Raw genomic sequence first — 13,369 nt, 5'->3', positions numbered from 1 at the left:
CGATTGGTCGGAGCCGCCGCGACGTGGGTACTTAAGTGGAGCCCCGGCGGGGCCGCCGCGGCGTCCGCGCCGCGCGGGCCGCGGCGGTCGTCTTGCGGCGGGGAGCGAGCTTCCTGCGGGAAGCCCTTCTGTGCGCCTCGCCCCCCGGGAGCCTGGGCCTTGGGCCCCGCGGCAGCGCCTTCCCCTCCCCGGAGCCCGGCTCAGAGCAGGGCCCCAGTTTGGGTTACAGTTCTGAGAAGTACAAAAAACCCTGCTCACCTAAAGAGCAGGACGGATAGCCGGTCCCCTGTGGGGTGGTGAAATGTTCTAGAACTAGACGGTGGCGCTGGTTGCCCAACATTATGAATGTACCACTGAATTGTACCTTTTAACATGGTTTAAATGGTGGGTTATTTGTTGGGTGAACTTTTCCACCAAACAGAGCTAAAAACGCACAACTTAGGGCCTCCAGACACATGAAAATGTGGCACGCGCGAACATCTAGAAACAAGGCAGTGGTCTTGGCAGAGAAAGAGCGCTGAGTGCTGCTGACCCCATCTCTGCCTCTGTGTGTGTGACCCGAGGCCGGTCTGTTGCTCCACCTACCAAAGGAGACTATTTCTCACTGAACACGGGTTCCGCTAAGTATCCGACAAAGAGCATCTTGTCTCGTCTCGTACTAGTGTTCACAGGTGGCAAGTGCTCACTGTATTTCGGAAAAAAAGAAACGAGGACTCAGAGAGCTGGGATTCTTTACCCCGTCACACAGCCCCATGCAGCAGCCCACTCCGAGGGGGTCATCTAGCAACGGGAACGGTTGTGGGATGGGGCAAACCCACGAACAGGGGCGTCTGGGGAGCTCAGTGCTGGAGCCACTGCGTGCGGCTCGGGTCGTGCTCCCGGGGTCCTGGGATCGAGCCCCGCATGGGGCTCCCTGCCTCTCTGCTTGGTGGGGAGTCTGCTTCTCCCTCTCCCTCTGCCTACCACTCCACCTGCGTGTGCTCTCTTTCTCTCTGTCAAATAAATAAATAAATTCTTTAAAGCAAAAACCCGAAAAAGAGGCAGGCTTTGTTTTGTTTGTTTGTTTTTAAGATTTATTTATTTATTTATTTGAGAGAGAGCACAAGCAGGGGGAGCAGCAGGCAGAGGGAGAAGCAGGCTCCCCGCCGAGCAGGGAGCCCGACGCCGGGCTCGATCCCAGGACCCTGGGATCATGACCTGAGCCGAAGGCAGACGTTTCACCGACTGAGTCACCCAGGCGCCCCAAGAGGCAGGCTTTGAAGTGACGTGATTTAAGTGCTCCACGCTTGGTCCAGAAATGCTGGCATCGTGCATAAGCGTTACTTGGTCTGGAGTCCGAACTCCCCTTTCCAAAGTGCCACATCCTTGGATTCAACCGCTAGGCTGCCTTTCCTCTGACAGAACTCGGGCAGCGGCCGGGTTCCATGAACTTCGAGGCTGAGTTTGCCACAAGCAAATCCCCAGTCCAACCTACAGGCTCAGTGAAGTTTCATTCAAATCCCGTAACTAAGTGAGCTCCTCCCAGCGTCCGGGAGGCCAGGGCTGTCCTGGGAGCCCACCAGCAGCTGGGCAGGAAATGGTTCTTGTTACAAAGAGGAGGTCATCTGCAGCAGCGGCCCCTCCTCCACCCCCTTCCTCCAGGGTGAAATCGGGAGGCTGTCCGCCTACCTTTGTGCCATAGCTCCCAGAGAGTGGCACACCCCACTCTTCCAGGATTGGGGACCATGTGTCCCCGAGTCCAGAAGAGATTTCCCTCGCAAAGTTCCTGCCTCCTGGGCAGGCAGCCACTTGCAGGCCTCGGCGCCTGCAGGGCTGGGCCGATCTTAAAGTACCTGCCAGTGGTTTCAGCAGGAAGATGCTCTTTGACTTTGCCATTCCCGAGGATTTTCACACACACATTTTTTAAAACTTTGATTCTGGTGACAGGCCTTTGAGGCATGCAGAGTTGAGAACGGGAGAGGAAGCCCCAGCCCAGCCCAGACTGGGAAGTGGCCGACCCGCCCCCACTGACCAGCTCAGACCGGGTGACACCTCAGTCCTGGCTGGCTGGAAAGGGGTGACTCACTCTGGTCGTCAGGCAGCTCAGGGGATTCCCACTCAGGTTCCTTCCTGCCAAAAAGAAAGCAAAACTCCCCCCAAGGAAGCCACAGTGGGAGGGCTTGGGGAGGGCCTGGGGCAGCCCCAAGCAGACCGGGGAGGGCCCACATCATGCTCCCACTGTTCCCTGAAGCCTGGGGTCTTGGAGGCAGCAGAGGGCCGCTGTCCTGGGCCTCAGTGCCCCCCAGAGAGAGGCATGGGCCTGGCTGCACATTGGGGTCCACGCTGCTGTGGACGCAGGAGAGCCCACCAGCTGCCCGCTGGGCCTGTGGACTCCTGCACCCGCTCTGCCCGATGGCCCGATGGCTCTCGAGGCAGGCAGTCTGCCCCCACCCCTTCTGTTCCCCCTTCCCATGGCATCCCCTGTGCCCCAGATGCTTCTGAACGCTTGCTGCACCTCCTCTCCCAATAGGGCATGACCGCCCCCCCCTCAGAGGTCCTCACCTCTTGTCCTTTCCTCACTCAGGCCTTTGGGAATACAGGCAGGAAGGCTGACCCAGCCCCCCACCCCCGGCAGCACCCCGGACACAGGATGCCCCTCGTGTGCCCAGTTCTGTCCCCGGAGGAGGGACCCCTGCTTGGCAGGGCTTGCCCCGTGAGGATGGGCTCCCTCACCCCACACACCCCGGCTCCTGCCCTAACAGCCCAGCCTTCTCCTCCGCTCATTTCCCAGACATGTGACGGTGAGCCCGGGGCTGCAGCTTCTGAAGGAAGCTGGTCTCGCTCTCACTGTGCAGTCATCTGACGGTGCCTTTCCAGAAGGCCAGCCAGAAGGGGCTCCCCCCGCCCCCACAGAGTGCACAGCCACTGTGGCCCCTCCCCCAGGGCAACCCCCTCAAAAAGAAGAAACACACAGGGTGGTGAGGTGAGAAACAGAGTGCTGGGGCAGGCCCATCCTGGGGGCGTCCCAGAAGGGCAGGGAGGAGGAAGCCAGGCCCCCGTCTTGAAGGGCCAGCCCCGAGCTGGCCCCCAGCAGTGTGAGCCCATGGTGAGCGCTGCTGGTGGAGAAGACCGCGTGGCAGTGACCGACATGTGCGGGAGCGTCCTCTGTGGGCAGAGGTGGACGGCTGTCTCCGTGCCCATTCGTACTATCTGTAGACTTGGAGAGACACATGGAGAGTAATAGGAGCGGAGAGGAGGGAAGAGGAGGGGCATGCTCACTATACAGCACCCCACCTGATGATCTTACTGCTTGGAAAACAGTTGTGTTTTAAGCAACAGAAGCTCACTTCGGAAGCTCTGGAAAACACAGAAGAGTACCACGAAGAAAGCAAAGATCACCCCAAATTCCCCCACCCAGAAGCAAACTCTTCAGATTCCCTACTCCATTTAACACCCACCTCCCTTCAGCCAGCCTCAGAACACAATGCCAGACCATACCCCAGAGCCAAAGGCCCAGGTGACAGCCTCACGTGCAGAATTAAAAATGCCCACGCTGGGGGCACCCGGCTGGCTCAGTCGGTAGAGCATGCGACTCTTGATCTCCGGGTTGTGAGTTTGAGACCCACGTTGGGCGTAGAGATCACCTAAAAAAAAAAATGCCCAGGCTGCCCTGGCCATCCCTAGCCTCTGCTTCCCAGGCAGGCCTGGCCCCGGGGCCTTTGCGCCCGCCAGCCCTCACTGGGACCAGCTCCCTGCCTCTCCCAGGTACTTGGCACCTCCCTGGGCCCTCTGCAGGTCTCAAGGTCTCCAGATAAAGATGAGTCTCTCTGCTGGTGGCCTTGTGTTAAGAGGGTTCCCTGACCCCTCACCCCATGTGGCTACAATCAGGTTGTGAGTTTTTCTCCTCCCCCAGATGTGGGTCCCCCGAAGTCAGTGGTCCCTCTGGCCTCATTTGGGGTTCAGCTCCTGGCTTGTTCTTGTTGGACAGATGAAGGCATGATCCGGTAACTAATGGCTGCACAGAGTTGAGGTCCCAAGGGCCGCCTCTGGAACCAGACCCCACTGCCCCTCTCCTGGCCCTCCTCGGCCCTTCCCACACGAACCCAGCATCCAGTCCGCGCTCGCCCTCTGCTGGCCTCCGCCGGAAATGCCGGCCGGGCCCTGAAGGCAGCACGCACCAGCTCTCTGCAGGGACTTTGCTCTGACTGCCTCACTTCAAACCTGCAAACCGTGCGGTGGCTTTGCTCACACTCGGACCCGCCAAGCTAATCGCCTGGCCAAGGTCCACAGCCCCGTGTCTGGGAGGCTCCAAGTGGCCCTCCGAGTGTCTCTCCTCCACCCTGCCATGGCGGGCTCTCCTGGGTCCACCACTGCTGCCCTGTGCCATGGGGCTCCCACCTGTTTGGCTTTAACCCTGGTCCAGGACCCCAGCATCCTTCAGCCCAACTGGGACCTCCGACCCTGGTCCTACCACCTGTCCACCGTCCGTCCTAGCTTCCCCAGACCCCAGGCCACACCCATCAGCCCCCCCCCCCCCTCCAGCCCCCTGGCCTCCCTTCTCTCCCAGTGACCATCCGCGGATGCCCTGCTCCTGGCTTGATCTCGGGGGTCCTACTTCTGAAGCTGACCGGGGCTGAAGTGCCCAGTCCAGTCTCCCGTGCTCCCTCCTGGGGTGACAGCCCTGCTTTCTCCCGCACAGGGGCCTTTCCCGTCCTCACTGATGGCTAGATGGACGGATCCTTCTAAGTCCAAACAGCACGAGGTATATTCAGGGACGACAGTGGCCAGAAAACAAAGCAGCAAAAATGTTCTTTGTCTGACCTTCACATACAGAATTGTGCCAGCAAAAAAAAAAAAAAAGAAAGAAAGAAAAAAAAAAAGGAAATACATTCAATAGAAAGTACAAAAAAGGAAAAAATAATGGATTAAAATTTTCTTTACTTTGTTGTATTTTTTCAAAAACAAGGGAATACTTGTACCCACATGTAAGTTTTTCACAGTAGTGAGTATTATAGCCCAGTCTCTGTTTTTAAGGCTCAGTGTCTGCAAACTTGACGATTTTGTCATGATCGATCCTTTTCTCCTTGTCGTGATCAGTACACAACCAGCCATATTTGCCCATCTATTTTTGCTCATTGCTGGTAAAAGAACACTTTTTATTGATCTTAATTTCGGTAATTTCCTTTCACTTGCAGCCCCAGATTAGGGATGACTTTAAGCAGCATACATTTGGTAGGAGTCCCAAAAATGCCACTTCCGCTACATTCTAGAAATTGTGATTCGGTCCATGTCTCAGTGTGACCAAAGCCAATCCTCATGGCTTCCAGACGTCTCAGCAGCTGGACAGTAACTCAAGCACTGTCACTGCACTGATGTAGTCTCTTTTGGGTTTTTTTATTCTTATTTTTATTTTTTTTTTAAGATTTTTTGGGGGCGCCTGGGTGGCTCAGTCGTTAAGCGTTGGCCTTCGGCTCAGGTCATGATCCCAGGGTCGCTGTGTCTCTCTCTCTGTCAAATAAATAAATAAAATCTTTTAAAAATGAGAGAGCATGAGTGGGAGGGAAGGGCAGAGGGAGAGGGAGAAACAGACTCCCCGCTGAGCAGGGAGCCCGATGCAGGACTCGATCCCAGGACCCCGGGATCATGACCTGAGCCGAAGGCAGATGTTCCACTGACTGAGCCACCCAGGCGCCCCTGAAAAGGAATTTAAAAACAGAAACAAGAACATTAGTCTCAGTGACGGACTCTAACATCTTAGCGACAGGGGTTCCTGGGAGTGAAAGCCGACAAGAGAGGGCAAGACGTTATCAAAGAAATAGCACAAGAAAATATCCCCAAACTGAAGGGTGCTATTTTCTAAACTTAGAGGGCCCAAAGTTCTGAGCAAATGATTGGGTTAGAAAGCCACATCATGAAATTCTACCCCTATTCATAGGAGCTAATGGGGGAAGCAGGCCCTGTCCATGGATGGACAGATGAACAGAATGCGGAAAGTCCATGCGACGGAATAGTATTCACCCATAAAAAGGAAGGAGGGTCTGGCACCTGCTGTAAAACCTATGAGCCTTGAGGACACGCTGAGAGAGCCAGTTACAACAGGGCAGATACTGTAGGATTCCACTCACTGGAGGTCCCTAGAGGAGCTGAAATCGCAGAAGGTAGGATGGTGGTTGCCAAGGGCTTGGGTGGAGGGTGTGCAGGATGGGAAGTTAGTGAAGGGAGACAGAGCTTCAATTCTACAAAAGGAAGGCATGGTGATGGAGGATGGGGATGGTTTCACAACAGCCTGGGTGCATCTAATACTACTTAATTGCATGCTCAAAAATAGTGAAGACGGTGATTTTATGTTAAGTGTTATTTTACCACAGTAACAAATAATGCTTTGGAGGGGGAAGGGCTCCCACCAAGGCCGGACTGCCAGGAAATGGAATCACGGAAACACCTTACCGTCTGTCTGCCACCAAAACCGTGCGTAGTCCCTAAATGTGTGAAAAATCCCTCCTTCGTGAGCTACGCAGATGCTCACATTTATTAGATTTTACTAGACAGTTCTTGTTTTTTTAAGATTTTATTTGAGAGAGACACAGCGAGAGGGAACACGAGCAGGGGGAGTGGGAGAGGGAGAAGCAGGCTTCCCGCCAAGCAGGGAGCCCGATGCGGGGCTCGATCCCAGGACCCTGGCATCATGACCTGAGCCGAAGGCAGACGCTTAATGACTGAGCCACCCAGGCGCTCCTAGACAGTTTTTAGTTGATAACATTGAATGCTAGCTTTTCATTAGGGATACAACATTTAAGCTTTATCTCAGAAATACAGAAATCACTGGTTTTTTGGTCTTCCAGAAGGCTTTAGAACGGTTTTCTCGTCTCCACGTGTGAAGGTGAACGGGTAACACCGGTACACTGCCCGCTGTCAACGACGCACAAAGAATATGGACGGCGTGCCAGGCCTCCTAGAGCTGGTTCTCTGTGACACCTGCTGCAGGTCCGCGCCCGAGGCTACTCGTCCCTGGGCACTGAGGAAACGGGAAGCACCCAGAGCCAGGAGAGGGTGTGCACAGGTGAGCCTAGGTGTTGGGGGGCTACAGACACCTGCATCACCCGTGTTCTGGTCAGAGAGTGTGCCACAAGGACAGAGGCACCATGAGTCTCTGCGGCCTCAGGCCTGGGCTCCTGACCAAAGGCTAGATGGCAGATGCCTGCATGGACAGAGGACACCGAAGTCTAAGAGAACAGGTTCTCTGGGTCTGAGCCAAGCAGGGCAGTTGCAACACCATGGAGCTGACGCAACGTCCCTTGCCGAGATCCCAGCAGTGGGTTCACACGGCCAAATGTCGGTGAAATTTGTGGACTTATTATTATTTTTTTTTAGATTTTATTTATTTATTTGAGAGAGAGAATTAGAGACAGAGAGCACGAGAGGGAAGAGGGTCAGAGGGAGAAGCAGACTCCCTGCCAAGCAAGGAGCCCGATGCGGGACTCGATCCCGGGACTCCAGGATCATGACCTGAGCTGAAGGCAGTCGCTCAACCAACTGAGCCACCCACGCGCCCGAAATTTGTGGACTTATTTTAACCACAATTGGTTGAAACCACTGCCTCTTTCCAGATGGGCTGTTCCTTTATCCCTCTTTCTGGCGCCCACTGGAGTGACCACAAGCGCTTTTGGGAACCCACTAAGGCAACCTTGAGTTGGGATGCACTTAGCTGGGGTTTATGGGATATTTTTATGACGTTCGGTCTTGCTTGCCTTTCCTGGGGTGGGTAGGTCTTCTATGGCCACGAATTACCCACCTGCATAGCGTAAGCATGTGGAAGTGAAGAAGAAACAAGACTTGTGATATGAACCAGAAATGAATCTGCAAGTTGGGAGCATAGGGCTTGGCTCTCCCCAACACTTGTCTCCTCTGATAAATGGTTTCATAAAGCAGAATATACAATTTAATACACCATATACCTTTTTTCTTTTTGGATGGGGATTGCATTGATCAGAATTCCCGTGTTTGTGGAGCACAGACCTGTAGGAGCATCTATGCAAAGCCCCAAGTGTTACCCAAGAACATCAATACCAACAAATACAAATTCTATCAAACGCCTTAGGGAGATGTCTGAATAGTCCTGTTTTTTCATAAAACAATTCTGCAAAGTCATGATGTGGCGCTCAAAGAGAATACAGCCAAAAATGTGAGCAAAAGTATTAAACAGATGCACTTGTTAATTCATACAAATGTTATTTTTCCCCAAATTTTGTGATGCTTGTGGGGTTTGTCAGCTTTTTAAAAACGTACTGACATTTCTTTTTACATATTACCATAAAATAACTGTGAAATATGACCGTGTTGTAAAATAAAGCGTTTTTAACGTTATACAAACTGTACACATTATACAAAAATGTTAACTTTCGTAACTAACCTTATTTTTACCGTTTTACATTTTTTTCTTAAAGCGCCCTTCCCCGAATCGCATATGCTTGAGGCCCCACCAAACCCGCACCCACCCTTGCCCCCAACATCTGTGCAGCACGTGACCACGACTGAAGCGACACCGAGCTTCAGGTCGCGCGCAGGGTGGCAAACGGAGCACGAGAGAGAAACGGAGTCCAAGTCCAGGGAGGCTCCTCCGCCGCCCCTTCCGCCGGGACCGGGAAGGCGCCGCTCCGACCCGGGGCCCCACGGTGCGGGCCCGCCAGTGCCGCGCGGCGGCCGGGGCTCCGGCGGTCGGGTCCTCGGGGCGCGCCCCCGGCGCCCTCCCCCGAGCACGCAGCCCCTCCCACCCGCGCCCTCTCCCCTGCGCGGCCCTGCGCGGCCCTCACCGCACCCCCCTCCTCCTGGGGCCCCCGGCCCCCTCCCCCCTCCTTGCGCCCCCTCCCAAGGCCCCTCCCCACTCCCCCTCCTCCTGGGGCCCCCGGCCCCCCTCCCCCCTCCTTGCGCCCCCTCCCAAGGCCCCTCCCCACTCCCCCTCCTCCTGGGGCCCCCGGCCCCCTCCCCCCTCCTTGCGCCCCCTCCCAAGGCCCCTCCCCACTCCCCCTCCTCCTGGGGCCCCCGGCCCCCCTCCCCCCTCCTTGCGCCCCCTCCCAAGGCCCCTCCCCACTCCCCCTCCTCCTGGGGCCCCCGGCCCCCCTCCCCCCTCCTTGCGCCCCCTCCCAAGGCCCCTCCCCACTCCCCCTCCTCCTGGGGCCCCCGGCCCCCCTCCCCCCTCCTTGCGCCCCCTCCCAAGGCCCCTCCCCACTCCCCCTCCTCCTGGGGCCCCCGGCCCCCTCCCCCCTCCTTGCGCCCCCTCCCAAGGCCCCTCCCCACTCCCCGTCCTCCGAGGGCCCCCGACCCGCCGCGGCCTTCCCCGCCGGCTCCCCGCGTGCGCCCCCTCCGCGCCCCGGCCGCGCACGGCCCTGACGTCTCCCGCCCACGGCGCGCGCCGCCCGGCGTTCGCTTGGACGAGCCGGGCGCGGATTGGCCCCGAGCCGCGGGAAGTGCCCGCCCCCCCGGGCCGCCGGCCAATGGGGAGGGGGGGCGGGCCGGCGGCCGGCGCCGGAAGCGGCCGAGCGACGAGGGGACGTCGCGTCGCCGGGTCTCGAGCAGCTGCCGCGGAGCCGCCGGACGGACCGCCGGACCTGCCTGCCCGCCATGGCCGAGAGCGACTGGGACACGGTGACGGTGCTGCGCAAGAAGGGCCCCACGGCCGCCCAGGCCAAGTCCAAGCAGGTGCGGCGCCGTGCGGGCCCCGGCCTCGGGGCGGCCGGGCGGGCGGGGGCCGCGGGGCGGGGCCGCGGGGCGGGGCGGGGCTGTGGCCGGGGGTGCGCGCGGGGGCTGGGGGCCGGGCGGGGCCGGGGTCCGCGGAGGGGTCCTGGGATGAGGGTGGGAAGCGGGGCTGGGTGGGCCAGGGGCCGGGGGACCAGCCAGGGGCCTGAGTGAGGGTGTGGCGCCAGGGATGGGAGACAGGAGACCCGGGCGAGGAAAATGGCCGAGCGGGGACAGTGTGCGACAGAGGTAGGCTGGGGGAGAGGGCCAGGGACCAGGGAGAGGGAGGGGCCGCGCGGGGTGCCGCGAGGACGGCGGGAGGAAAGTGGTGGGGGCGTGGACCGGCCGCGCCAGGATGGGGCCAGCGATGCAGGCCTGGCAGGGAGGCCTAGGTAAGGCCCAGGTCGGAGAGGCTCTGAATGGGGACAGGGTGGACTTGTGGCCAATGACAGCGGGGATGGGGCAAGCAGGGGCCCAGGGGAGGTTGAGGGGGAGGACCTCAGAGGGAAGGCGCTGCAAGGCAGTATGGGCACGCCCAAGGTCTCCTGCGCTGGTGCCTGGCCGGTCTGCAGCTGGCTCTGGAGCGTCACTGAGGCCCGTTTGGGGTTTTAGGCGTTCCCTGTCCCTGCGCCAAGTGGCCTGGAGACCCAGGGCACAGGTGGACTCTGCTTCTGGGTCGTTGGAGTGTGGTTGACATGCCTTGAGAGGGACAGAAGGTTCGTAGCTTGGCTAACCTGTCCACAGTTCACGTGTGAGTCCAGTGTAAGTGTGGAGGGGCGGGTCAGTGACCACCCCTGCTAAGTTTCTACCCTCAGGAGGCCTTGGGCCTGCGGGTCTGGGCCAGGACTAGCTGCAGCCCCAGAGACGGGCATTCACTGACCTGCCCTGAGCTGCTCACTTGCAGGGTTAGAACCCAATTCACTGTCCTTTTTTCCCCAAGGAAACTTGGCAGTTACAAGCTAGGAGTCGAGTGAACACACATAGAAAGCGTCTTTGGACATAGCACCTTTAGCTCGGCCCCAGTCTCTTTTCTGAGGCGTTGGAATCGTCGAGAAATACATCTTACTAACGTTTGGCAGATAGAGGGCACAGGGTGTTGGTCTGGTTGGCGATGTTTGGGGGTGTGGGTGTGGCTCTGTGCAGGAGTGGATCTGTCGTCAGCATGGGTTTCTCAGCGGCGAAGAAGCGGGCTGGGTTTTCCCGCGTAGCGCCTCGTGGACAGGTGCCTGGGTATTTGGTGGCAGAGGGTTTTGCGTACTGAGCTTGGGTTTTATTTTTTTATTTTTATTTTTTTTTAAAGATTTTATTTATTTATTCATGAGAGAGAGAGAGAGAGAGGCAGAGGGAGAAGCAGGGAGCCCGATGCGGGACTCGATCCCGGGACCCTGGGATCGTGACCTGAGCTGAAGGCAGATGCTTAACCGACTGAGCCACCCAGGTGTCCCGAGCTTGGGTTTTAGGCTTGGCCTCACTTGTCTGTCTTGGACAGAGCTTCAGGGCACGAGCTCTGGGCCAGGCCACCTGGGCTGCAGAGGCCCCGATGTTCGCAGCGTACTGACCAGCTGACAGCAGCCTGCAGGGGTGTCTGCAGGCGCTGCCGGATCTGATTTTGACCAGAAACTGTGTTCACGTTTTCTAGGCCATCTTAGCAGCTCAGAGACGAGGAGAGGATGTGGAGACTTCCAAGAAATGTGAGTAGTCATGCTTCCTCACAAAACAGCCGTGTGCTTTCGGGTTCTCTCTGCAGCAGGCAAGAGCACGCGCACCGTGCCCCGGGGTGTGTCGGGACGGCTGTCGGCGGCGGCCTTCCTGGGCGTAGTCAGGAGGGAACTGACTGGAAGATTTAGTGCCCCATGCTCGTAAGCCCATGGGGTTCCCTGTGTTTTGGACGCCTGGCTTCCCGGGTCACCCTGGCACAGGGCGCCTGTTGGGCCTGGTTCGCATTCTGAAATGGCTCTCTTTTGGTTTGTGGCAAACCCTGTACTGTGCTTTTGCCTCGTGCCGGTCCAGGGGCTGCTGGCCAGAACAAACAGCATTCGATCACCAAGAACACGGCCAAGCTGGACCGGGAGACTGAGGAGCTGCACCATGACCGGGTGACCCTGGAGGTGGGCAAGGTGATCCAGCAGGGCCGGCAGAGCAAGGGGCTGACTCAGAAGGACTTGGCAACGGTGAGCATGGCGGGTCCCTTCCTCCCAGGCTGCGGTCGGGCAGGCGGGAGGTCGGTGTTCAGAAGGCACCGCAGCCCAGCTTGGGGAGGCTTCTGTTTGCCCTTGGCCTTGGCATTCTCTGGGGAAGCCGTATCAGGCCAGCTGTCACTTCCTCGTGAGTGTGACGTGGCTTCTGTCGTGTGGAGACCCCAGGGCCTCTGAGGGCTGCCCCCGTCAGGCCCTTGGCCCGCGTGTTGTCCCGGAATGTGGTGACTCCCTCAGCTCTGTGCTAGTTTTGTGGCCTGCTCTTACTGAACTGTCGTGCGCAAAATACATCTCTAGAAAATCAACGAAAAGCCGCAAGTCATTGCAGACTACGAGAGCGGACGGGCCATTCCCAATAACCAGGTTCTGGGCAAAATCGAGAGAGCTATCGGTGAGTGTCCTGTAGCCTTTATCGGGTCTCCACTGCTGCCTCCTGACCAGCTGCAGGGCAGCTACCGAGCACAGGCAGGCCCCCGAGGTCGCAGAATTCTCCAGGCCCTTAAGAGACTCCTGAGTGCATTGCCTGAGTGTCGTCCGCTTCCCCACCCTGGTTCTCACGTCTCCTCTGTCCCCCCCTTTGTTGCTGGCCGGCGCCCTTTGAGCCCATGGACAAAGGGCTCGGTGGCCCTCCCCTGGTGGCAGTGAGGCACCCAGCACATGGAGCTCCTGGAGCGCTGGAGCCCGAGTTCTGGGAGGGGCTACCCTGGAAGGTTAGCAGGTGCACTGACAGTGGGCTGAGCCCAGCCAGGACTGGTGGGGGGCAGTCCTCGGCCCCCTGCTCTCCCCGCCGCTCCTTCCTGTGGAGGAAGGGAGATGATGGGTGGGGGCGCCGTGGCACCGAGCTGCCTCTCGGTCCCGGAGGGGCCGCTGTGGCGATGAGTGGGCCAATGGCTCTTTCAGGCCTCAAGCTCCGGGGGAAGGATATCGGGAAGCCGATTGAGAAGGGGCCAAGGGCGAAATGAACACAAAGCCTCGAAATCAGTGCGTTCCGGCTGATCTCGTCTGGCTGGTTCCCCTTGACCACCAGCGCCAGCGTGGGTCTCTTCACGCGGCCGAGCGGAACGCGGGGCATTAGCCCTGCCCAGGAACCCCCTCAACCCATACCTGCTGTCAAACAAACGAAACCTTGCAAAGTATTGCTTCTCCTGATCTTTTTTCCTTCCCATCCCCGGTGTCTGCCCAGTCTCAGGGTGGCTCCCCGGGGAGCTCTGAGTGGGACCACCTCACGCTGGCGGGGCTGTGGGGTGGGGCGGCCTGATCGGAAGAGAAGATGCCGTCTTCAGTCCGGCTTTTAGAGAAGCCAATAAACGATTGTTGTCCTTCCTGCTGGCGGAGAGTCATTGCTGTCCAGCGCGGTCTGTTACGCCCCCAGCGCGCCTCTCTGGCCCACAGAGTAGGGAAGACACGGTTTTCGCGACATGCCCCGGGGTGCCTGAGGGACCGGGAAGGTCACCTCTGCAGCG

The 13,369-nt window shown here is 58.4% G+C and overlaps 1 protein-coding gene and 1 long non-coding RNA gene across 2 annotated transcripts; both read left to right on the top strand.

Annotated features, from left to right (window-relative positions):
* The first annotated feature begins 48 nt into the window (after nucleotides 1-48).
* LOC135362660 (uncharacterized) lies at nucleotides 49-8,559 on the top strand. The gene is made up of 3 exons (XR_010407605.1): nucleotides 49-6,137; nucleotides 6,822-7,039; nucleotides 8,424-8,559. It is a non-coding gene; the product is annotated as an uncharacterized LOC135362660 (long non-coding RNA).
* A 929-nt stretch (nucleotides 8,560-9,488) lies between these two features.
* Nucleotides 9,489-13,235, top strand: EDF1 (endothelial differentiation related factor 1). The gene is made up of 5 exons (XM_045883548.3): nucleotides 9,489-9,675; nucleotides 11,351-11,402; nucleotides 11,722-11,882; nucleotides 12,204-12,297; nucleotides 12,807-13,235. Exons 1-5 carry the CDS (start codon nucleotides 9,598-9,600, stop codon nucleotides 12,866-12,868), a joined length of 447 nt encoding a protein of 148 aa, XP_045739504.1. The 5' UTR covers nucleotides 9,489-9,597; the 3' UTR covers nucleotides 12,869-13,235.
* Nucleotides 13,236-13,369: the final 134 nt, after the last annotated feature.

This window comes from Mirounga angustirostris, unplaced genomic scaffold (assembly GCF_029215605.1).
Source record: "Mirounga angustirostris isolate CCGP_5_RB_7025 unplaced genomic scaffold, mMirAng1.0.hap1 SCAF_15, whole genome shotgun sequence".
Taxonomy (NCBI): domain Eukaryota; kingdom Metazoa; phylum Chordata; class Mammalia; order Carnivora; family Phocidae; genus Mirounga; species Mirounga angustirostris.
The sequence above is the reverse complement of the archived record's forward strand: the minus strand, read 5'-3'. Positions and strand labels throughout refer to the sequence as shown.

Coding starts and splice junctions, on each gene's coding strand:
- EDF1 (XM_045883548.3), top strand. CDS start 9,598: ATGGCCGAGAGCGACTGGGACACGGTGACGGTGCTGCGCAAGAAGGGC. Junction 11,403..11,721: donor TGTGGAGACTTCCAAGAAAT/GTGAGTAGTCAT, acceptor GTGCCGGTCCAG/GGGCTGCTGGCCAGAACAAA. Junction 11,883..12,203: donor CTCAGAAGGACTTGGCAACG/GTGAGCATGGCG, acceptor ATACATCTCTAG/AAAATCAACGAAAAGCCGCA.